The 26188-nt window shown below is 39.8% G+C and overlaps 1 protein-coding gene across 1 annotated transcript in view; it reads right to left on the minus strand.

The window, feature by feature from the left end:
* ABCA13 (ATP binding cassette subfamily A member 13) overlaps positions 1-26188 on the minus strand; it is a 316624-nt gene that overhangs the window by 62144 nt on the left and 228292 nt on the right. Inside the window, exons 51-55 of the mRNA XM_074986018.1 lie at positions 21354-21469; positions 19299-19455; positions 17883-18136; positions 15309-15501; positions 9240-9349 (exon numbers count right to left, since the gene is read on the minus strand). Coding sequence (XP_074842119.1) covers positions 9240-9349; positions 15309-15501; positions 17883-18136; positions 19299-19455; positions 21354-21469 — 830 coding nt within the window. The remainder of the gene's footprint in view (positions 1-9239; positions 9350-15308; positions 15502-17882; positions 18137-19298; positions 19456-21353; positions 21470-26188) is intronic.

Genomic DNA, 26188 nt, shown 5'->3' on the forward strand with positions numbered 1-26188 from the left:
AGTCATTTTGTATAGTACTCTGAAAGCAGACTCAATGTGCAGCAGCTGTCAAAAATCCTTCAGAAAAGGATAGATAAGAAAATATATTATGTCTATATAAAACCATGGAATGCCTACATCTTGAATACTATACACAGATGTGGTAATTTCATCTCAAAAGGATACACTGGGATCAGAAAAGATACTGAAAAAGGTCAACAAAATGACTAGGGGTATGGAACAGATTCCCTCTGAGGAGACATTAATAAGACTGGTCCTTCTTAGCTTGGAAAAGGGATGACTATGTGTTGATATGATAGATGTCCAAAAAATCATGACTGACATAGAATAAAATAAATAAGTATTATTTACTCCTTCTCATAACATAAGACATAGGGATCACCCAATTAAATCAATGGACAGCAGGTTTAAAACAAGCAAAAGGCAGTATTTCTTCACACAATGCACTATCTGCAAAACTCTCTGTCAGAGGATGTTGAAGACCAAGACTGGAACAGGGTACAAAAAAGAACAAGATACATTTACGGAGGATAGGTCCGTCAATGGTGGGATGGGTAGAGATGGTGTCTAACCTCTGTTTGACAGATGCTGGATATGGGAAACAAGGGATGGATCACCTCATGATTAAGTGCTCTGTTCATTCCCTCAGAAGTATCCAGCACTGACCACTGTCAGAAGACTGGATACTGGTCTACATGGGTCTTTGGTCTGACCCATTATGGCTGCTCTTATTGGGTAGGCAGAGGCTAAGCAGGAAGAGGTGAACCCTTACTCTCCCCTCATCATGCAGAGCAGTGAAGCTGAAACAGCATGCAAGAGGAATTAGCTGGCACCTAACTGAAGGGCACAAAGAAAGCTACTTCCCCTCGGGGGTGATGAGCGACAAGGGAAGGAACTGAGACTCAAAGCCACGGTGCCCTCCCAAAGTGTCACATGAAGGAGGGCAGCCCGAAATAGGGAATTTAGCAAAGGTGCAATCTAACTCTAAATAATCAAAGAAAATGGGAATTAATTTATCTGAATATATTTAGTAACAGAGCTGTGAAAGAATGGTTTTCCCATCTTAGAATTTTTCTTTTTTTTTTTTTTTTTTTTTTTAAAAGCACTGGAGTCTAGCAGATAGAAAAGAGAAATGGGAGGCCTTGGACCTATTCCATACATTCAGTCTAATCTTCCATATAAAGTCTCTGTGTCTTGGCCACCTCACCTGTAAACTGGGGACAATAAATCTTCCTCTGCATTGTAAAATGATTTTAGAAAGTTCAGGGAGTGGGGAGAAAATCTTTTTTATAAAAACAATGTTGTTTTTGCAAAGTGTAGGAGTGTCTATGAAAGAAAAACCTATGGGCAGGTGAGGGTGGGGGAAAGGAATAAAGCAGGCTCACTGAAGTCAGCGGTGGGGATCAACTTTTGGTTTACAATTTTGTTTTCTTTTTTCTTTTTTGTTTTTTCCACTAGCTTACTTATGGTCTCTTCAATCAGTATCCCCAGTATATTCTGACAAACATTCATACTCCCACATGAACAGAAACGCACGTTGGGACAATGTGGGGAAAAAGACCATAGGGGAATGCTAGAAAAAACATCATTGGGTAAAACATGCTCATTTCACACAAATCAGCAAACTGTCCTCAGGAAAACAAGTGGTAAGTGTGGCAACCACCATACTATGCTGTGATGTCAACAGAAATAGAATTTGGAGATTTAAGGGGTAATTTTTAGAGGTGCTCTGAACCCAAAGCTCGGACTGTCTTAAAAGCACAATTTGTCTGGAAATGTGCCATCCTCACCCATCTCCACCTTACAGTACTGGGTGACTTGTATTGTTGTTGAGACTAATTTGCACTTAATTTGATTTTCGCAACTTCATTCAGGCAGTTTGAGAATAAAGTAAAAGTAATGATATAATCCGGTACCAGCACTGGCTTCAACAGAGAGATAAATTCCATTAATTAGTCCAAATGAAATACAAATTTACAAATCACAAAAGTAGTTAGGAACTTCATTGTGCTTATAACTGCACATTTGATTCAATGCATACTAATGCTCAATTAACATTATAAAAATACCAAGGTTAAAAAGTATAATTAGTGTAACTATAGCTTAGTTATAATTAAACTAATTAGACTGATATACTCTGTTACAACAGCCATCTCATCCATTATATTCATGCAAATTTATTCTGCTTTTGAAGTAAAGCTATTTGAATTAAATGTTTAATTATTTATTAAGCTGAATATCATAACCATGAAAACAGTCCCAGATCTGGTTGAAAGTAAATACAATACTTTCTCCTTTTTGGAGAGGTAAGCTCTGGTTTTATGAATTTTTAATCCAAGAGCATAGATAAAAATGACTCCTGGTTCAAATAATAATTTTCCACACAGAGAATCTCTCCATATCCTGGAAAGCACGGAAGAAATTAAATCAGTCATATTAGGAGTGTCAGATATTAATTTCTTTAGTCACTAGTTTCAGTGTCAAAACAAAAAAGCAGTCAAGTAGCACTTTAAAGACTAACAAAATAATTTATTAGGTGAGCTTTCCTGGGACAGACCCACTTCTTCAGACCATAGCCAGACCAGAACAGACTCAATATTTAACTTGTGCCCATCCTATCTAAACAGGACTCTAATTCAGCAAACCACTTAAGCATAGGCTTTGTCTTAAGCCCATGCTTAAATTCATGACTATTCGGCAAGGCACTCAAACACAAGTATGTGCTAAGAATCAAGCTTAAGCACCCATGTAGTAAGATCTAAAACAACTATTAATTTATCTTATGCTGGTCTCTGGCTAACAATTCAAAGTGCTTTGATATCTTCCTGAGGGATCTTTGTCAAGCCTTCTTTAGCAGCAGGGGCTGTGTGTCATATAGGCTATGTCTACATAGACACGTTATTGTGAAATAACAGCAGTTATTTTGAAATAACTTTGACGTGTCAAAACAATGCCCATGCTATTTCACAAAAATTTTGAAAGAGAGGGTGCATTATTTCAATTTCAGTAAACCTCATTTCCTGAGGAATAGCTCCTCTTTTGAAATAGACCATAATGGGCTCCAACAGCACTGATTTGAACTAGAGCTATGGACCAGAAATGCTATGTCAAAATGCATTTTGTGTCTGGGTGTGTTATTTTGAAATAGTAATTTCAAAATATCATAGTTTGGAAAAGGGCTGTCGTGTAGACATATCCATAGAATCCTTGAAGACAGTAAAGAAGGATAACCAAGGTGGGGAGGAACAAGGCAGCTACCTAAATTAATTAAGAAAACAGCACAGATGTATAAAGCTGATTTGTGTGGTATGGCCTGGTATTTAGTTTCTAACTGTGGTATCTAAATGGGAGCATTATGGTCTCTTTTCTTTTTCTGTTTAGATGTTCTGGATAAGTGCATGCTTTTAAGAGTAGAGGTTACACAGTCTTGTTCCTTACAGCATGAGAATCCAATACCATATTGTTGAAAATAGATGGCTATCACATGCCGATATCATTCAGAAACTGTATATATGGCCAAATTTTCCTAATGCATTTTATACTGTCATTATTTTTAATATAGGAAAGGGCATTTTGAATTTTTAATATGATTTTTGTTCTGGTTATATCATGTATTGCTCTTTTTAATATTTATGACCTCTGTCAATGAGAGGAACAGTATTCCATTGTACTGGTGCTGCATTTCCTCACCTTACAGAGTAACTACTTGTGGTATTGTTGCATGGCTTGAGTTAACATTAGTTCTCAAATTAATTAGGAGGAATTACTTTATACATTTGTTTGTATATATAAATTAGATGACTCTGCCTCTGAATAAAGCCCATGCTAATGAGATGCACGCAATATGAAAAAAGGCAAAACTGTTTTAAGTGATATATTGCTATTACTGTGTCATGTTTGGTTGTAATTACTGCTAAATTTGTATTATTTCTTTTCTGAAGCATTTTTATTGGAGCGATTAATTACAGTTAGAACATGGTAATAAAGCTTTATTGTTTGCCTACAGCCTTCAAATCTGAGGAGTAATACTAAAACAAAAAATGCAGTTCTTTGGAGGAATGATTGTGTGCCTTGGACACAGTAAATAGGTTTCAGTAGGAAGCTTAATGAAACCTATCACAGGGCTTTTGAAAACAACACCAGGTAGGAAGAAGGGGCTTTCAAAAACTGGGGTGTCCTTTCAAAAGGTCCCGTCTCCACAGGCGGCGCACGATTCGAAAGCGAAACTTAGAATCGCCGCGGCTGCCATTATGCTAATGAGGCACCGCATATGCATGACAGCGCCTCGTTAGCATCTTTCAAACCCACTTACTAACATGCCCCTTCCAAAAGGAAGGGGCTTGTGTAGACACAGGGGATGTGTATTTCAAGAGGTCCCTGTCCTTTTATTGTGATAGGTCTCATTAAGCTTCCTACTGAAACCGAAAGGAAGGGACTCATGTGGACCCAGCCATCCACTTTAGTCTGCAGTAAAGAATAATATATTAACAAGTATAGCACATATAGATCCTGGAGAAGATGCTGTTGAAGCCTGTGAACTTTCAGGAAGGATTAATTTGGCCCTATTTATTGAACATACAAATGACTGCTCTTTATTATTGATAACATCATATATTTTCAATTCTGGATGCTTTCTTAAAATATTATTTCCTTTCCACCTTTTAATGCATTTCGTGCAACTTGAATAGTGAAACTTGAGAGGTCAATTCTCTTCTTTGGTTCTCATGTGCTACACAGCACTTTTGCTTTCTGGGTTTCATCCAACATTTACAAAATAATTTTTAGTGCTTTTTCTTAAATACATGAAAAATCTCCTCTTATATTAAGTTTTTCAAGTACCATCTTGTCTTAAAAAGACAAATTTTAAGATCAAGATTTCCAATTGTGCCCATTATTTATGGATACCAACTATCCTGAAGGGGGCTTTATTTTCACAGGAGCTGCAACCACACAGGTCCTCCTTTTAGGAAGGGGCATGCATATGAGCAAGATCAGAAATGCAAACAACACACAGATTTAAATAACCCTCGCTTTATTTGCTCTTTCCCATGTGATCTGGCTTCCAGAAGAGCCATTTCTGGAAGCCAAAGCATCTGTGTGGACAGGGTTCCTTTGAAAGGAAACCCCTCTTTTGAAGCACCCTTCCTTGTATTTTGTTTCAGGAAGAAGGGTGCTTGCAAAAGAGGGGTTTCCTTTCAAAGGAACCCTGTCTACATAGCTGCTCTGGCTTCAGAAATGGCTCTTCCGGAAGTCAGATCACATGGGAATACGCAAATGAGGTGTGAGATATTTAAATGTGTATTTCATTTGCATTTCCAGACTCACTCATTTGCATGCCCCTTCCAAAAGGGAAGGGCTGTGGAGTTGCAGCTAGGGTTTGAGAGTAAGAGGCACTTTCTGAAAATAAGGTCCATTCCAGCTGACAAATCAGATACAGTAAAATAAAAGGTACTCGAAATCACTAGGTACTTTTGAAAATCTTGTCATAAATACCTAAGCCTAAACAATGGACCTTTGGTATAAACAATGTCAGATCAAAATCATTCCTGGTGTTAAAATTACTTCAGTAGAATTACTTCAGGGATGCATTTGGCCATTTCTGACTTTCCTTATTTCAGTTTGCAAGACTCTATTGCTGGATAAAGGCATGCAGGAAAATATTGAGTTGTTGAAAAGTCTTTTGAGATGTTTTGGGATTCCTTTTCAAATTATCTTTCCCTTTGATTAATGTCAATTAGATTATCAAATATCTATACCAATGACATCATGTAAGTAGCAGCTCAGGACAGAGAAGGATAAGCCGCATCTGACAGTGCAGGAAGGATTCATCTTCTTCCACTCATGACTTATCCAGTAGATTTTGTACTGTGTAGGACTTGACCATTAAAAGTAACATTTTGACCTGTTTTTCATGAGACAAGCCTTAGCTTATCCATGGTTGTGCTGAGACAAGTCTGTAGACTCTTCCCAAGAAAAAATAAGACATCTTCTGGAGGTACAAGATGTGTGTTCATGTCAACCACCCATACGACAGTAACAGAGAGATAGCCCTGTTATTCCGTATTCGATTTAAACAAAAAGCAGTCATGTAGCACTTTAAAGACTAACAAAATAATTTATTAGATGATGAGCTTTCATGGGACAGACCCACTTCTTCTGATCTACAGCCTTACCAGAACGGACTTTACATATTAAGCACAGATGTCCAAAAATTGTCATCAAAATTGACAGACCAGAAAAATTACCATCATTGGCAAATCAGAAGAGCAAGAGAGTCACGTTAATTACAGAATCATTGGCACATTCTCCTGTTCCTCAACTAATGTCATATATGCCATCATGTGCCAACAATGCCCACATACTTTGTATATAGGACAGATTGCAACCAAAGAATGAGCAGACATAGAGCAGACATCAAAAATCTCCAAATACACAAACATGTCAGGCAGCACTTTAATGAAGTGGGCCAGTCTGTTAAAGACCTGGGAGCTTGTGTTCTACAGACAAGAGACTTTAACAACCGTCTACAGAGAGAATGCTTGGAACTAATGCTCATAGTCAAATTCGACACATTAACACATGGTTTGAACATGGACAGCAATTACCTGACCCGTTACAAGGACTCTTTTACATACCTTGATGTTTGATCTAACACTTACTTCCCAACCCCTCACCCCACTCTCTTGCTCTTATATCTGATTTGCCAACACATCTAGGGCTGTAGATCTGAAGTGGGTCTGTCCCATGAAAGCTCATCACCTAACAAATTATTTTGTTAGCCTTTGAAGTGCTGTGTCACTGATTTTTTGTTTTCTTCCACAAGATAGGCAAGATTGTGTCTTCAAGTTGCTGCCCATGGTGTCAGTGGCTGTTCCCAGTGGTACAGAACTCAAAATGGCTAGCAACCTGAACTGCCACTGCTGCATGGGTTTCCCAAACCCAAGCATAATTCTAACAGCCAGTAAGGCTGCATCTACACTTGCATTCCTCACTTCTTCTTGAAACAAAATAGGAAGAAGGGCGCTTTCGAAGATTGGGTTTATTTTCAAAAGCCCCATCTACACTGCTTTTTGTCTTTTGAAAGAATCTCTTCCAAAAAGAGATTATGCAACTGAAGCATGGTATGTAAATCAGTGGGGAAGGGAAAAGAGAAGGTTTCCTTCACTCACCCCAGCCTCCTTTTGTCCCCACCCTAATCTAGTCCATGTAAAAGCCTAGAGACCATTCATGCACAAACAAAATGCAACCACTTTCTCCCACTTATTGATACCCTGCTTATTTGTTCTCAGTAAACAGACCTATAAAATTAGGAGGAAAACAAGACTGGAAATTTAACACTGACTTTCCTGATGTAAGAAAAACTACTGAGTGCACATAGCATCCTCAAAGACCATCCTTCAGTGCACAGCAAATTAGAGGAACAGAAGCCTTTCCATGACTCAGTGAACTCTCAATCTTGTTTCTGCCTCTGTAGACTCGCATAAATGGGGTAGTTAAGGAGCCAGGATGTAGTCGCTGACATTCTATTTTCAATGCGTGAACAAATGCTGCACAGTCAAAACATACAGAGCTGGGAAATATTTAACACACTCCCCAAATAGAGAACAGCTACCAATATATCTCAAAATAGTCCATTTCCTTCTGGTGGCGTTTCTTTTTTAGTGGGATGGTTGGATTGAAGAGGGGGTTCTATTCATGTTCTTTTTAAACAGGCTCCGTTTGGCAATTACATCAAAAAAACTGATAGATCCAGATCTATACCAGAGCACAGTCATTTTTGCGTCCGTCTCCTGACTTTCCTACATTAAATCTTGGTTTAAATGATACACAGACCATGCTCTCCCTCTCTCCCCACATTGACTTTTCAATTTCACCTGATCACATTCAACACAAAAAATTACTAAAGCACTGGAGGAAAGTTAGTGTGAATGCTGCCTGGGAAAAGTCCAGGCTGAGTACATCAAGTAAAGGGCATATGGCTGGATAAAAGGGAATGTAGCCAGATTGTTACTGTGCTCCAGCAACCCTCTCCCGTGAGAACATTCCCCCAAAGCTATTCTCAGTAGCTTCTTGGGAAATTACAGGTGCCTCATAGCACCAGACACCTTTGTATGCTACCAATGCATTCTCTCTCTCTCAGCAGGTATCTGGTCATGAGGCTCAGCCCCAAAAGAGAAGCGAGTGTACATTTTGAGGAGCAAGTGTACATTTTTCAACTCACAATACTAGGCAAGTCTGCTCGACACAGCACTAGGTGCTAAAGCATGAAGGAAACAGTGGGGGAGAGAGAAAGTGAAAGTGGGCACAGTCATAAATCACCATTAATTTCCTTTTACTGTTTATCCTGCACTCAATCCCTCCCCCAATGCAATGTACAAGTCTTATATAAATAAATCATTGACTTATGGCTACAGCTTTCTCATTACCACCAACCTGGTCTAATGGTGCAGGTTTGAAGACAAGGTAATACAAACACCTATTTTATACATATACAATTTCACACTTTTTCATTTAGCCACTGGAATGTTGTTGCTTAATCTCTCCTTTAAACTAGGATGTCCTAATCTTTTCAATCAGTCTCCACCTAAAAGCCTTTCTGTACTTAATTTACAGTGATTTTAGCATTTATTTTTGTGTTGCTTTCCATTTTTATTTTACATTTAATTTCTTTGAAAAAATACATGCAAATGAAGAACATAAAAGCAATAAGTATACCAGGGTTAACAACTCTATGCAGGCAGGAACAATATCTCTTTGCTTTGTAATATCTCCTTTCCCTGATCATCTCTGCACTTGAAGACTAATTGATGAATCTGGGGGTTTCTGCGAAGCATTTTGAAATCATCCCTCCTGAGTACTGCTACTGAGCCTAGCCATGAAAATCCTTTGGTCAGGTATTGATTTATGGAGCTGTTTATTTTGGCACCTGTAGGATATGTGCTAATGTTTCCTATTTCCCACTCTATTGGTATTGAACCAATCCATTCCAAATTAACTGAGGTGCCACGCAGGATCAAATAATGCTAACACTGCTTAATCCAGTTGGATGGTTTTAAAGCTTTTTTTTGGGCACCACAGATTTTGTAATAATAATGCAGTGTGTGGGAAATTGTGAAAGGTTACAAACCACTCCTTGGAATACAGTATAAGGAACTGTAAACATGCTGAGGCTTCCGTAGGTTTGATCATAAGCCTTAAAATCTAGTAATAGTATTGTGATTGAGCTCTGTTCTGTTTACCCTGTAGGAGTTCTGATGATGGCACACCCCCCAGATGGGGTGATGTCTCCAGTCAGCATCTTAAATGTTGTGCTTTTCCCAGCACCATTTGCTCCCAGGAGTCCAAAGCACTAAAAGGAAGAGGGAAAAAAATCATTATCTCTAAAAAGATATCACAACTAACAACAGTTGTTTTTTTCAAACCTAGACAAGTTTTGTACTGAACATAAATATACACATTATTTGACTGATATAAGCCATGTCTACACGTGCACGCTACTTCGAAGTAGTGACACTAACTTCGAAATAGCGCCCATCACGGCTACACATGTTGGGCGCTATTTCGATGTTAACATCGACGTTAGACGGTGAGACGTCGAAGCCGCTAACCCCATGAGGGGATGGGAATAGCGCCCTACTTCGAAGTTGAACGTCGAAGTAGGGCACGTGTAGACAATCCGAGTCCCGCAACATCGAAATAGCGGGGTCTGCCATGGTGGCCATCAGCTGAGGGGTTGAGAGACACTCTCTCTCCAGCCCCTGCGGGGCTCTATGGTCACCGTGTGCAGCAGCCCTTAGCCCAGGGCTTCTGGCTGCTGCTGCTGCAGCTGGGGATCCATGCTGCATGCGCAGGGTCTGCAACCAATTGTCGGCTCTGTGGATCTTGTGTTGTTTAGTGCAACTGTGTCTGGGAGGGGCCCTTTAAGGGAGCGGCTTGCTGTTGAGTCCACCCTGGCTACGTCTACACGTGCAGCCAACATCGAAATAGCTTATTTCGATGTTGCGACATCGAAATAGTCTATTTCGATGAATAACGTCTACACTTCCTCCAGGGCCAGCAACGTCGATGTTCAACTTCGACGTTGCTCAGCCCAACATCGAAATAGGCGCAGCGAGGGAACGTCTTCATGCCAAAGTAGCACACATCGAAATAAGGGAGCCAGGCACAGCTGCAGACAGGGTCACGGGGCGGACTCAACAGCAAGTCGCTCCCTTAAAGGGCCCCTCCCAGACACACTTTCATTAAACAGTGCAAGATACACAGAGCCAACAACTAGTTGCAGACCCTGTATATGCAGCACGGATCCCCAGCTGCAGCAGCAGCAGCCAGAAGCCCTGGGCTAAGGGCTGCTGCCCACGGTGACCACAGAGCCCCGCAAGGGCTGGAGAGAGAGTATCTCTCAACCCCCCAGCTGATGGCCGCCATGGAGGACCCCGCTATTTCGATGTTGCGGGACGCGGATCGTCTACACGTCCCTACTTCGATGTTGAAAGTCGAAGTAGGGCGCTATTCCCATCCCCTCATGGGGTTAGCGACTTCGACGTCTCTCCGCCTAACGTCGATTTCAACTTCGAAATAGCGCCCAACACGTGTAGACGTGACGGGAGCTATTTCGAAGTTACTGCCGCTACTTCGAAGTAGCGTGCACGTGTAGACGCAGCTCCTGTGACCCTGTCTGCAGCTGTGCCTGTCACCCTTATTTCGATGTGTGCTACTTTGGCGTGTAGACGTTCCTTCGCAACGCCTATTTCGATGTGGTGCTGCGCAACGTCGACGTTGAACGTCGACGTTGCCAGCCCTGGAGGATGTGTAGACGTTATTCATCGAAACAGCCTATTTCGATGTCGCTACATCGAAATAAGCTACTTTGATGTAGGCTTCACGTGTAGACGTAGCTATAGAAATGCATAAGGGAAAAGGAATGTGATAAAGATACTTTCTTGATCACTGAGCATAAAGTTCTCAAAAATGTCCAAAATCCCATTTTACAATAACTGCTTAAACTTTTATAACCCTTTGTATCATTGAAAGTCCTATGCAATGAACACATTTAGCTACCAGCAGTATTATAAACAACTAATACATTTTCCATTAAAGTCATGAAAAAAGAACAAAAGCAGGAAAAATAGAACTGTGTGTGTGTGTGTGAGAGAGAGAGATCAATCCTTGCTGGATATTGGACAGTTTTAAACCTGTTTAAATAATATTCTTTGGAAACTAGGAAAGGAATTCAACATTTTCAGGTTCCCATTTTCCTTTTTTGCACACAGTTGCTGACAGTGAGTGCCTAAGGTGGGAGAAAATGTACTCATACTTCCTCCCAACACCTCAAGGAGAGAGGAAACACAATATCCTTGCCAACTGGATGAGGGCAAGATAACACTAACACACATGTCCCTATGAGAGGTGAACCACATGCACCAATGCGCCTTCTTCAGAAAGAGCTGGGATGTTCAGCTCACAGTGCCCAATGATCAAGAACAATGGCAATGAACCTTCTTGTTGACGCCATGACCATAAAAGATAACAGAGGAGCCATGTTAGTCTATATAGTATCAAAACAAAAAAGCAGTCCAGTAGCACTTTAAAGACTAACAAAATAATTAGGTGATAAGCTTTCATGGGACAGACCCACTTCTTCAGATTATAGCCATACCAGAACAGCCTCAATATTTAAGGCATGGAGAACCAAAACAGTAATCAAAGTTGGCAAATCAGAAAAAAAAAATATCAAGGTGAGCAAATCAGAGAGCAGAGGGGCAGGTGAGGGGAGAGTCAAGAATTAGATATTCAAATTTGACACATTAACATGTGGTTTGAACCAGGATGCAAACTTTCTGGGACATTATAGGGGCCCTTTGGCATACTTGGCTTAATCTAATTCTTGACTCCCCCCTCCCCACCCCTCTGGTCTCTGATTTGCTCACCTTGATAATTTTTTTTCTGATTTTTCAACTTTGATTACTGTTTTGGTTCTCTATGCCTTAACTATTGAGTCTGTTCTGGTCTGGCTATGGTCTGAAGAAGTGGGTCTGTCCCATGAAAGCTCACCTAACAAATTATTTTGTTAATCTTTAAAGTGCTATTTGACTGCTTTTTTGTTTTAATAAAAGATAAGGGTGAGAGTCAATTTACCAGTCTCAATGCCTTGAGGAGCAAAAATTAGTATCTAGCAGGTGGGACTCTGCATCTTCACTTCCTTGCCCTAGGTCTGAGTAAGGGAAGGAGTGGAGGGCCGTGCTCAGTATTTTCTTTTTCTCATCTTACCGCCCCACCTCGAACTATCATCTCAAACTGTTGATTTAGAAAGGCAGAAATTCAATATTCTTCAATATCTATCTATATAGATATATCCCTGGATGCAGAGGACTAGTTTTTAACAGGGTTAGCTTCAAAATCTAGGTGGCATTCACCACAGAAACACAAGCTCCTGGAATTTCTATACAGGGGTAAACTTCACAGTAAGTCTGGCAAAGCTTGCAAAATCTTTCAGCAGGGTTTACCATCCAGACAGTTTTATAAGACCTTATCTGGAATGTCTCACAAACAAATCTGAACCACATGGAATCAAGGAGTCAAGAATTCTTTCCCTAGTTTCAACTGATCTTTCAGAGTATGCCCACTGCTAATGCACTATTCAGATTATATAATCCTCCTCAGTGAAATTGCTTGGGGTCAGAAGAATTTACAGACATATCTGGAAGAATCAAATCAACAGCTAGAATTGAAGGAGGTCCCAGAATCCTCTAGTACAACCTGTAATGTTTGTTTCCCATTTAAAAAAAGGGAAGAAGGATTCTTCCGAAGGTGAGGTTTGCTTTTGAAAGAGCAGTGTCTACCCTCGTTTTCTTCTTTCGAAAGAAGCTATTTCAAAATAAGAATACGCAAATTAGGTGTCAGATATGCAAATTTGCACCATTTGCCTTTTTGATTTACCTCATTTGCATACCTCTTTCGAAAGAGGAATGCAAGTGTAGACACAGCCTTACAGTTGTAAATAATTGTTAAAATAAAACCACATTAAAAGATATTACGGCTATCTAAAAAGTTTTTGAGAGTCTGGAAGCGCAAAGTTAAGAAATATTTGAAAGTCAGGAATTTCACAATTGCTGTCTTATGACCAAACCTGACTTTGAGCTGACACAGATACTAAACTTCTATCTTTCCACCAAGAACCCTCTTAATCAAGGCCACTCTATTGCTGAGTCAATATACCTCATTTTTATTTGTGAAATACACTGCAAGCCTTTATCCAAATATAGTAACAATATAAATAAATAACGGTTTTGGACTTTGGCTTCATTACTTACTGTAAATACACCATCAACCCTATGGGTATACAGTAAAGAACTACAATTCAGTGCAGCCATCACATCATGACATTAACTGCTACAGATTTAAATAGGGCCTTTCCTGTACTGCAAACATTCATTCACTCTAGGAATTGACAAGATCTCATTTCTTTTTCCCACAGCATTGTGTGCAATCGGGAAACACTTTCTCACAGACATCACTGCAAAAAGGAGATTTAAATCTGCTTTATCCGCTTCCATAATACATGTGGATTGAAACTGTCCACATCTTTGTAATTCCTGGAAATGTCTTAGTTACCACATCAGAAACTGGCTGCGTTGGGGATGAAGATACAAGGCCAGACACAGAGCTGTTTGAAGTTACAACTGTACATTCTAATAATCAAATGTGCTTACTGCCTAACAACCAACCAGAACCTAAAACTCACTGCACTGCACTGTGAACTTTAACAGCTCCCTCAGGAAAACAATGCTAATCCCTGATTAATATGAAGGAGGACTACGAAGGACCTGTCTGTGTGCTCTACCATTTCAGCACACAGAGGTTGCCTGGAATTTTGAGGAAAGTGCACAGACTGTAGAAGAGCATTTCAAGGAGGCACTAGAAGTTAGCCAGTATACACATGCTGGAATGCTAACTACATACCTGCAGCTTTTGTGTAAATAGTTCTCTTAAAAAGCCAGTTGAGATTGTACAAGCACTGTCTTTTCAGATTATTACCCAGCATGCATTATATTAAACATTAACAGATCAATACCTTGGATGGCAGTGTTTTGAAATGTGCTAACCATGTGTGCCCCTAGCCCAGCACTGAAGGGTAAGTGCTAATGGCTGGGGAGTTCCCTCTGTGATCAAAGTCATTCAGTTTGTGCACCGCAACATGTACCCAAGCTAAGACAGGGCTTGCATTGTAGGGGTCTATGTTATTTTAATTTAATTAAGCTATTTATATTTTCAGCTATGTTTTAGTGGCATTATAAGTCTGATAAGTAGGCTTACGTTAGTAACAAGAAGCTCTGCATTTAGCACTTCATAGCAGTGGATCACTGTTCGGTTAAAAACCTACTGTGGCGCACAATGAAGTTTCACCTCCTCCAACTGGTTATTAGGAGCCATGATATGCTGTTCCTTCCATATTAGCATTTATGGAATTTAGGCAATAATTCCTCACATGCTTTTCTGGTAGTTAAATTTCCACCTACATCTTAAACTGGAAAAAACTAGTTAGTGATCCTCTGAAACCTTCAGATTCAGTGTTTATCATAGAATCATAGGGCTGGAAGGGATCTTAGGAGGTCATCTAGTCCAGCCTCCTGCTTCAAGCAGTATCAGCCCCATCAAAGTGGGAGAGACCACTGCATTGGCCGGTTTGAAAACTGATATTTAGTTTTGGGTTCATTGCAATATGCTGGGACTGTTTCTTTAGGGCCAAATTTTTGTGGTTTTAAACTCTTTCCTAGCTCAGGCAAAACTCCTATTTTAGTTAATTAGAGTTTAGCCCAAGGACAGTTTAGACTTTAGTCCACAGTTTATGAATTGTTAACTAGATATGCACAGTAGTTTTGTGTCTACACAATACTTACTTCCCAATAAGTGCAGGCTGAAAATCTATGCTGCTTTGTATCTTTCAGGTTGCACTAATCTGTACAGTACCTCCATAAAAATAAGCCAAGAGAAATAAGGCTCTTTGATGCAATGTACACATGCACAAAAAAGACACATAAATGAAAAAGTAATGTATCAATCACTGACAATTGCTTCTAAAATGTTAACAGTCCCCAGCAGTGCTTTCAATTCTGCCCAACATTATTGATTTCTCAGAAATTACTGCAGTTGGAAGGCTTCTGCTCACAAGCACAGAGCTTTGATTTCAGACTTTCTGAACAAGCCAGAACAATTGCCCATGATTACACAATTGGGTTTTTTATAACAAAAAAAAAAAGAAAAAGAAAAGAAACTAAGAAAAATAAAAGATAAGAAATGGAATCTTTTACCTCCCTCCTTGGTATCCCCAAACTAATGTCTTTCACAGCAGTCTTCCTCTTGCTGAAACCTCGATAACATTTCCTGAGATTGTACAGTAGAAGGATATCATTTTGAGTTCTTCCACCAAAGAGCCTCTTTTGTTCCATTTGTACATCCATGTCTTCGGAAGGATTGACAGTGCTGCTGATGGAACTGTGAGTCCTAAGAAGAAAAAGATGGTGACTTACACACTGTTACATGGATAACTAAAAAGGAGAGCTTTTCTGCTTATTAGAGATGGGAGAGAAACAACTTTTAGTTCTGCAAATATTTTTGAGAATTTTTAGAGAAAAAAGTTCAGCCCAAAACAGAACAAAAAAGTCCCAAAATCAAAAATGTTAATGGATCTCAAATACAGATTGAATCTCTCTAACCTGGAAGTCTCTTGTCCAGCAACATCTGGACATTCAAACATTATTTGAATTGGCCACTTATAATGGGTGTGGCCAAGTTTCTCTGTGGTCCCATAAAGTTTGTTCACTGACGCCAGTCCTGGCTCTCTGTATTCTGTGGTGATATTTAGCTGTAATTTACCCCTAAATGTCTTCTAGAGCCCTAAAAGAAGTGAAAGTGTTGGTAATGTGCTAGAAAATGTTGACTTTAAACTGGCAAATTCTCTCGTTTGGCACCTGTCAGATCTCAACAGTGCTGGACAAGAGAGGTTCAAACTGTATGTGTTTGTTTTGGAGCCTTGACTCCATTGACAATTTGTTGGTATCAAACCATTTCCATGCAACATGTCAATTTTTGCAAGTTGACCAATTAACAAAAACTGTGCTCATGCTTCATTAAAGTGCAGTCATTCAAATCTCAACAGGATCCAATACTTCTCAGCAAACCCTACACATTAGCTCTGCAATTCCCTTTGATTCTGACAAGTATGGTCCATCTTTCATTTCTTTTCTTTTTAAAAAATGGGAAGAAATAGTATATTATTCTACAGAGGAAATAAGAGTACTGAAATTAGATTGAAATGTCATTTGAGCATGGAGAGAAGTCTGCCATATGTTATGAAAATACAGTTGAATTGGGGAAAGTGGGAAGAAGCCGTGCTTAAAAATGTGAGCACAGAGAGTAAAATGCATCTAGATATGCCTTTTTAATGTTACAAAGTGAAATGACTTTAAAAGAATGAGGCCACTATGAAACTCCTCCTGGGAAATACTTGCCACATTCTTTTATAGCATAAGTATATACAACCAATGGAAAAACAAGGATAAGAGATCAAAGCAAAACAGGCAGCTGCCTGGGGCACCCACAGGAAAGCTCTACAGGTCTTTTTCCATTAAAAGAAATAGAAACTAATGCCTTGATATTTGCCTTCCCATGAAAAAGATCCTGCTAGAGAAGCCAGAAACATGAGGTGGCTTTTCTAGACACTTTCAGGGGACTCTTGAAATGAGGCAAGCATTAAACAAAACATATATTGCCTGCCTGACTGTGGAAGTCACACAATAAGGAAAGTGGATTACTAAACTGTTGTATATCACAGATGCTCCCTTACTGAACAAAAACAGTTGAAGGTGAACATAACGTGAGCATAAACTCTCTCTGGTTCAGAATGCCAGTGCAAAGTGAAGATTAAGGATCAAAATGACAGCTTCTAACCTTGGCATGTTCTAGCCACCTATCCCTCCTCATACAGCTGTATGTCAAGTCCAGTAGACTGCCATGGGTTTGGTGACCTCTGCTGTTCTCTTTAGTTTCACAGAGCAAGTCCCAGAATGCAAAAGAGGAAATAATGCTGCCGAAGGCATCAGCAATTCCCCACAATTCTACTGTATCTAGATGGTTTTGAAGATGTAAGTACTCTCTATCATCTCAGTCCTCACGTCATGTCCCATCATTTTCTCAGTTCAGACAAAGATCAATTCAGCAAGCTTTTGTAGAGAAGGCAGACTTCAGTGGAAGCAGGATCAAACATTAGAAGCAGAGTTTGGTACCACTTACCACATTGTAAGATGGAACATATACAAGGCTGGGTGTAATTATTAATGCTAACATGTTTCACAGACAGGGGCAAGTCATCAGAAACATTTTAGAGGAGGAGGAGGAAGATACTGCATGTTTTCCAAAATGATCTTTCAGTACAATAGTAAGTGGAGAAGGAAGAAGTGGCTGCCAGAGGTAATTTGTTATAGCACAGCTTTCGTGGAAATCCTGCCCCCTAGAGTGAAGGCTAAAGGGAGAAAATCTAAAATGTTATGATACTGGCAAAATTTCCATCTCTGTATGCTACAACAGAACTGCTATTAGAGCTATGAAATTTCATAGGAATCTGCCCCTGGTTTTAAACTAATCAAATAACTGAAAACATTCTTCCATCTGGCTTGTTTGAAAAACCTTTCATGTTCTCTTTCCCAACTTAGAAGGCTAATAAAGACACAGAAATAGAAAGTCTTAATGTATGTTCTCATTAGAGCCAAAAGAATAATGATCAGATAGTCTATCTTTTCTTTTTCAGAAGGGTTTAATCTTCTTCTCTCTCTGGGAAATTAGTCCCTGTCCATGAAAGACGAGTATAAATGATGTATACCACACACCTGGTTTTCTGGAGCAGATCCCAGTGTAGCAGAACCCTCAGGAGGAGCATAACTGTGCCCTGCAGGGCCATTGCCACAAAAATCCAGCCCAGGAAATTCATCTCAAAAGGACTCACATAAGAATCGATTCCAAAGCTGTTTGTCAGGTCAAACTTGATCTGATTGTAGGAAAGTTCCAGTAAACCCTGTCCCAAGCAGAATTGTGGGAAAACAATAAAGGCCCACTTCAGGATGTTGTAGATATTCTGAAAACTCTGTAAAGAGAGGAGTTGGGTGGGATTGGACAAAAACAAGAAGGAGAAAATGCTGAATCTCTTAGCAACAGGAAATTAGCAGACTTAAAAGCTACGAGCTTTACTCTGTTCTCACATCAGTAAGACACTGTTGTAACTCCATTTATTTCATAGAGTCTATTCCTTTTTACACCACTGCAAGACAATAACGAGGCCCTAGACCATTTCAAAATTTTGAAACTTAGGTACATATACAATTCTAGCTCACAGCTTATGTTGGCTAGACATTGTTCCTTATTCTAAGTTTGTGAGGTGCTTAGTTCAATGTGTTTGGGTTCCTAAGTAATGCCATTATAAAAATCGTAATTGTTTCCCCCTTAAACACTATCTGTAGCAAAACATGTAGGGAACTGGTTTTCTCTCGAATCTAAAATAGAAATGAAATGTCTCTAGTTTTTCTTGATGACGTACCATGACAAGAAGTACTCAATGAATGCACGCCTAGCAGTAGTAAGTACAATGGAATGATCATGATCAGTACACTCACCATTCCATTCCTCTTGGAGTTTTAAGCTTTGAGTGCCATAAAAACCAAGCCACAACCCTAGTCCAAATTCATTCCCAAATGCGAACCCCCAAATTTAAAGCTGAAATTGAATCCAGATCTATTCTGAAACATCCCTTCCTCAGTATAGGTCATTTTGATAGGTTTTGAAACACTAAGGAGTTCCATCTCCTTCACCCAGTGCATGTGCATAAGTCCCATTAAAATCAGTGAGAGTTACATATGTGCACTGAGGAGATATATAATTATTCACACAATACACTGTATCTCCTTTAAACAATTGGCTTATTTCAATAATAGTGAAACAAAATTTGCAATGCACATTATCTATTTAGTGGATCTGAGCGGATCCCCTTAAGTGCAAATTATGAATTAAAGATCTGGAAAATATTAGTTTCAAACAAATTTGTTTTTGTATTATTAGACTGCTTTTTAAAAGCCAAGCCAAATGACCTCCGGGTTCATAAAATGTTCTGGGGAGTAATGGCTTATGGTGATTTGGAGATAAAAAAAAAAGTAAGTGATTTCATCATAGATTCACTGCAAGTGTTTTGGCATCGGAAAACACATCCCTATACATATCACTTATGGGGTGTGGTGCTGAGAGTTCACACTGACCTGCGTTTTGGAAATCACAGCTAACAAATGAGGCAAGAGGGTCGCCAACATGGTACAAAGGCCAAACACAAAGTTTAAGGAGATATAACAAATGAAAGCTATGTCTGAACTTGAGAAGAATCTGGACATAAGATACATCCATGGTAAAGTTGCATATCTGAAATGCACAAAAAAATAGAACAACATCATGAATAATTTATCCTTTACTCCACTAGCTGACTCATGAGCTCAGTATCCTGTGTGTTTCTGTAAAGAACTGTAACTGCTACCCATTGATTTCACTATTTATACCACCTGTCCAAATCCATCAGACTCACTGGTGGAAATACGTACCTATCTGACTCACCATACTTCCTGTATTTCACATACATATCTTCATATCTATATGACAATTAGCTGCAACTAGTTCTTTTACATTTATTAAACTCAAGGGTTTTTTTTCATGGCTCCTGCTACCTCAGCACCTTGATGTCTGAGCAATTGCAAAACCAAGCTATTTTCTACATTTCATATACAAGGAGACACTGTAAAAAGAAATTCATTTAGCTGTAAACTTTGGTCATACAACTGTCATATGTTCTTATAGATTTCACCAAAAAATTATAGCCCGCTGTAATTGGAATTATGAGCCCTAAAAATGATGTCCAAGGGATAGTTTATTTCTGTTCCAGACAGCACATTAGTATTCTGAATTACCTCTGACTGATAAATATTTAGCACAGTGGTTCCTGTCAAAACATCAATATTAATCCAGAGTTCCCACACAGTAGTATCTGAGATACGGCAACCTATCCCTGATTGTCAAAATCCGGGTAATATTTAGATGACTAAGGAAAGAATGAGCAGAGAAATTATTGGCCCAGTCAGATCCTCTGCTGCACAAAAGATCAAAAATATCAGCTTCTTGACAAAGATGAGTGAGATGTACTACAGTACTATAGTAGTACATTATGTTGCCCATAAGCATTGTTTAGAGCAATCACTTGAGCATGAGAACTATGAAAAGAACAGTGTATTGAAGTGAAATATGCATAACAGGACATGGACAATTGATAAACTTCAAACATCCCAGGGAGATCGCTGTGCTAATCTACATACTGTCAAAACAAAAATCCAGTCCAGTAGCACTTTGAAGACTAACAAAATAATTTATTAGGTGATGAGCTTTCGTGGGACAGACCCACTTCTGTGGCTGCCCAGTTTTCTCAGAAAGTGAAGGCTGATAACTGGAAGAAGTGGGTCTGTCCCACAAAAGCTCATCACCTAATAAATTATTTTGTAAGTCTTTAAAGTGCTACTGGACTGCTTTCTTGTTTTAAACATCACAGTTCCTCCTGTTGATGGCGCTGTTATCCCAGTTTACATGCACAGAAAAGTAAAGTGACTTGCTCAATGTCTCCAAAGAAGTTTATGGCAAAGTTTAGACTAAAATGTTGATTTCTGAATTTCCAATTCCAAACTTTAATGATTAAATCAGACTTGTATACTTGTTTCAGATACTATTATAAAGCAAATATCATCACCATTTTACTTAGTAGAAGGTATTTCACTGTAAAACATTAACTTGGGTAAATTAGCTGAAGCAGGCCTATGTAAAGGCCATAATATTTATTGGAGGTATATTCTCAACCAGCCCAGACCTCAAATTTGGCCAGCTTGCTCACACCAATGAATTTAATACAAGACCTTCAGCTTTTGATGATATTCTATAACCCAGCCACTGAAACTCAAGTTATTTTTGGCACCTAGATGAGTCCTTTAGTGAGAATAACACAAAATCAATTTCTAACCATAAAAGATTGTTATATAGCTTGATTGTCTTCCTGAGACATTTTTAGTACTATTCTCATTATGAGTGAGCAAATCTCCCTTCCTTTTTCCCTATGGTGCATTCAGCCTCATGCTGAAGCTTGTTCTCTCATTATCCATTGCTGTCTTGTAATCGTTTGCAAAGACAGAAAATCATGCACCCAGCAGCAGGTGCACACCAAGCCTAAAGATTTCTGTTTGTAAGAAACAAGTCGTAATCCTAGAGCAGCATCCCCAATCACATACCCAAAGAGTATCAGCAGGAGAGCTGTGGCTGCCAAGTTTTCTCGGAAAGTGAAGGCTGATAACTGGAAGGCAGCAATAACACAGATACATAGGCCAACTGGAACCAGGTAAAACAGCTAGAAGGAGAAGAAAAACAGAGAACACTGTAGGTGAACATCTCATAGTGATCTTATCCAATGAATATGGAAATATCTTTGGAATTTGTAGCAACTCTATTTCACATAGTGTACTACAAGTTGAACCTCTCTAGTCCGGAACTCTCTCGTCCAGCAACATCCATAATCCAGCATGATTTTTGTTAACTGGATGACCACTTATCATGGGTGTGGCCAAGTTTCCTGTGGTCCCATAAAGTTTGTTTCCAGACACCACTCCTGGTTCTCAGTGTTCTGTACAGTAATCCCTCGATTTACTTGCAGGTATTTTCCTTTGCAATTTCTGAGTAAATCAAATCTCGCATAAATTGGGGTGGTTGGGGAAGTGGGCAGCTGGGTGAAGTGGGGGGGGGGCGGCCACGCATCCTCAGCTTCTCTGAGCTGGGGGGCACACAGCTGCTTGCACCACTCTTTCTGAGAAACCATGCCACAAGCAGCTCTGTGCCCACTGGACTCCTCTGCTGGGGAGCTCTGCACACAGACAACTGCTTGCAGCTCCGATTCTCCCCACTGTCTGTCAGGGAAGGCAGCCTGACTCACGGCTGACACCCCGACAAGGGTGGTATCCTGCTCCTGTCAAGGATGGCAGTTGTGTTAACCTGAAGCACATGCAACTAGATTGCGTGTATCTCCAGGGTTTACTGTACTGTTATTTAGTTGTATTTTACCCCCAAATCTTTTCTGAGAGCCCAGTAAGTAGAGTAAGTGTGCTAGACAATATTGGCCTCCCATGATCCAACAAATTCTCTCAGCTGGTCAGGTCCTGGGGTGCTGGATTAGAGAGGGGCAACCTGTACAAATCTATAGGCAGTGGAGTTCTGCAATCTAGTACTCAGTAGTTCTGGCACTGGGCACCTAGAATATTGTCCTGCTCAACAACCCTGAGAAAATACCATCCGGGGTGTGTGCATGTGTGCGTGCGTGCGTGTGTGCGTGCGCACGTGCGCGTGCGCCTTTGTTCCAATCTAGTTGCCATGACTTGCTTTATTAATTTGAAAACCTAGCTTCTGCATGTAATAGATCCATAAAGGACTGCTGCTCCAATGCCCCAGCCTACATTGCATGCATTCTACTATGGGCAGCAGAATCAAAACCCACCATGGTTTCATTGAAGAATCCTGCAACCACAGCAGACCGCTGAGAAAAAGTTTCACCATGACTTTAATAAATGAGAAAAGATGTGCAGATGAAGCATCACCTAACAGTTTTAACTGACCATATTTGCATTTACGCACAGCAGTAACATAAACGCTGGACAATAAAGAATCTAGCCTTCCCTTGATACATGTTCCGATCTGCCATTGATACAATAGTTAGCCCAGGGAATGAGAGTGGTTGAAAGGATCAGGATGGCGACAGGAAGTTACAATATCTGGGTTCTTCTCCCAGTTCCACCAATGACCTGATGCGAGACCTTGGTAAGTCCTTCCTCTTTGCCGAGCTTCAGCTCATCTTCCCATGATTTGTCTCTTGTGTCAAGTTAAAACATAAGCTCTCCAAGGCAAGAAACCTCTTGCACTCTAAGGCCAGAAGGCACCATCGCAATCATCTAGTCACACCTCTTGCACGTTGCAGGCCACAGAGTGGCAGCCACCTGCTCCTGAAATTGTCCTCTAACCTCTGGCTAAGTTACTAAGGCTGTCAAATCATGATGTAAAGAAGTTACAGAAAATCCACCATTTACTCAAGTTCATACAAACAAGTAACTTGTGCCCCATGCTGTGGAGAAAAGTGAAAAAATCTCCTGGGTCTCTGCCAATGGTGTGGGAGAAAATTCATGGCTATCAGTTGTATCAGCAAGACATACCAGCCAAATAACTGGTAAAGAAGAATGGTCTATGATAACTCCAAGAGCCCTTCCCACCTAGTACCCAATACACTAGCAGTCAAACATGTAGTGAGTGTCATCAGACCACTCCCTCCATAAATTTATCAAGTGCAATCTTGAAATATCTTCAATTTTCAACCCATTTGGAAGGCTGTCTCGAACTTCACTCCTCTGATGGTCAGAAACCTCCATCTAATTTCAAGCCTAAATTTGATGGCCAGTTTATATCCATCATCTCTCCCCTCACCCTTCACTTATGTAGGAAAGTAAAGTAGGATTTTCATTCCTCTGACTGTCCTTGTAGCCCTTCTGTGCACCTGCTTTAGTTTGAATTCATCGTTTTTTTCAACATGGGAAACTAGAATTGCACACCATATTCCAGATGAGGTATCACCAGTGCCTTGTGTAATGGTGTTAAATTGTCCCTCTCTCTAGTGGAAATATTAGCATTGCATTAGTCTTTTTCATAGCAGCACCACATTGAAGGCCATAGACCTCCTGTGACCAACCAATATACCGGGGTTTATTCTTCCTGTGTCATTTTGAACTGATAAATCTTCAGCTTGAAACACTTGTTAATCCCGAAATGCATGACCTTGCACTTTGTATTATTAAATTTCATCCCATTTCTATTACTTTCATTTACAAAAGCATCCTGATCTGGTCCTTCTCTGTATTGACTACTTTCTAATGTTGTGTTATTCTCACATTTTATTAGCATGCTTCCATTTTTTTTGCAGCAAGATCACTGATAAAGATTATCCCAAGACCAGTCCTTGAGGAACTCTACTCGTAACCTCTCTCTGGCTTAACAGGTCATCTTGCTGTATAACCTGTTGATGTCTCCCCTTTAACCAGTTCTTTATCCTTTCAGGTCTCATATTAATCCCCTTCTCCGAGTTAAATAAAAGTTTCCCATATGAAACTCTATCAAATGCTTAGGAAATCCAGGTACATTATATCTACTGCATTTCCTTGGTCTAAAAAATTATCTTTTCCCAGTTATGATTTACATCTACATCCTTAACTACATCTCCTTTCAAAATTTTGACAAAACTTTGTATACAATTGAAGCCAAACTAATGGCCTGTAGTTTCCCAGGTGCGTTCTCTGCCTTTCTTAAAAATAGGCACTATATTAGCATTTCTTCATTTTATTGATTCATTAAAATCCTTGCTATTAGGCTTGCAATTTAATGTGTCAGTTCCTTTAATATTCTTGGTTGGAGATTACCTGCCTCCATCTCATTTAGTCCCATTGAATGGTATGATTTTCACTTCTACTCCAGATGCAATAATTTCTACTTCCATAAATTCACTCCCTTTATTCACATTGCACCTACCCCCACACTCTTCTTTACCCTCATTCACAACTGAGGTAAAGTATTTGTTTAGATGTTGGTCCACATCTATATTATCATTGATTGCCACACCAGCCTCAGTGTTTAGCAGTTCCACTTCTTTGCTTGTTTTCTTCTTATTTAAGCAGTGAGGTGGCAAAGTTTGCAGATGACACTACACTGTTCAAGATAGTCAAGACAAAGGCAGACTGTGAAGAACTTCAAAAAAATCTCATCAAACTGAGTGATTGGGCAACAAAATGGCAACTGAAAATTAACGTGGATAAGTGTAAGGTAATGTATCTTACTGCCCCTATATAAATCTATGGTGCGCCCAGGTCTTGAACACTGTGTACATATGTGGTCTCCTCACCTGGCACTGGAAAAGGATCAGAAAAAGGCAACTAAAATGATCAGGGGCTTGGAACATGTCCTGTATGAGGAGAGGCTAAAAAGACTGGGACTTTTCGGTTTAGAAAAGAGGAGACTGAGGGGGGACATGATAGAGGAATATAAAATTTTGACAGGTGTGGAGAGGGTGAATAAGAAGTTATTTACTTGTGCCCATAATACAAGAACTAGAGGACACCAAATTAAATTAATGGCTAGCAAGTATAAAACTACTAAAAAAAGTTCTTCACTCAGTGCACAGTTAACCTGTGGAACTCCTTGCCAGAGGAGACTGTGAAGGCTAGGACTATAACAGAATTTAAGAAAGAGCTAGATAAATTCACAGAGATAAGGTCCATAAAAAGCTATTAGCCACAGGTAGGAATGGCGTCCCTGGCCTCTGATTGTCAGAGGCTGAAGATGGATGGCAGGAGACAAATCACTTGATCATTGTCTTCGGTCCACCCCCTCGGGGGCATCTGGCACTGGCCACTGTCAGCAGACAGGCAACTGGGCTGGATGGACCTTTGGTCTGACCCAGTATGGTCGTTCTTATGTTCTTATTTATATGGCTATAGATCCTTTTAACTTAGGGCTTTAATTTCCTTTGCAAGGCCTGCATCGGCTCAGCTTTTCATACTTCTCACTTTTCCCCTACACTTTGTGACCTCCAGAAGGCAGCTTTCCTTGCTGATCCTTATCATCTTCATTCCTTGTAGGTTTTCTGGTGTATCTTAATTATGTGTTTGAGATGCTTCGTCATCCAGCTTGGTCTATAACCATTTCCTAAGATTTTTCCCTCTTCCTTTACAGTCCTCAAAACCTTTCAATCAAAGCAGCAGAAACTAGCTCCAAGATCCCTTCATATTCAGATCCTCAAGTTCTTCAGTCCAGTCCACTTCCCTCTCATTATGTGTTGTACAATGGGTTAGATTGGGACCTCTAGGTCCTATTAGAGGAACTACAGATAATGATTAACAGCAGCAACCTCTCTCTTTATTGAAGGAATGATATCAGGGGTCTCATTTCTAAACAGACCTTTCTAACTGAGGAATGATATGAAACAGATTTATCCCTTAGATAATGACTGATTAATTGCCAACTAATTTAAGACTGTCATTTT

Source organism: Carettochelys insculpta, chromosome 2, assembly GCF_033958435.1.
Source record: "Carettochelys insculpta isolate YL-2023 chromosome 2, ASM3395843v1, whole genome shotgun sequence".
NCBI classification, from domain to species: domain Eukaryota; kingdom Metazoa; phylum Chordata; order Testudines; family Carettochelyidae; genus Carettochelys; species Carettochelys insculpta.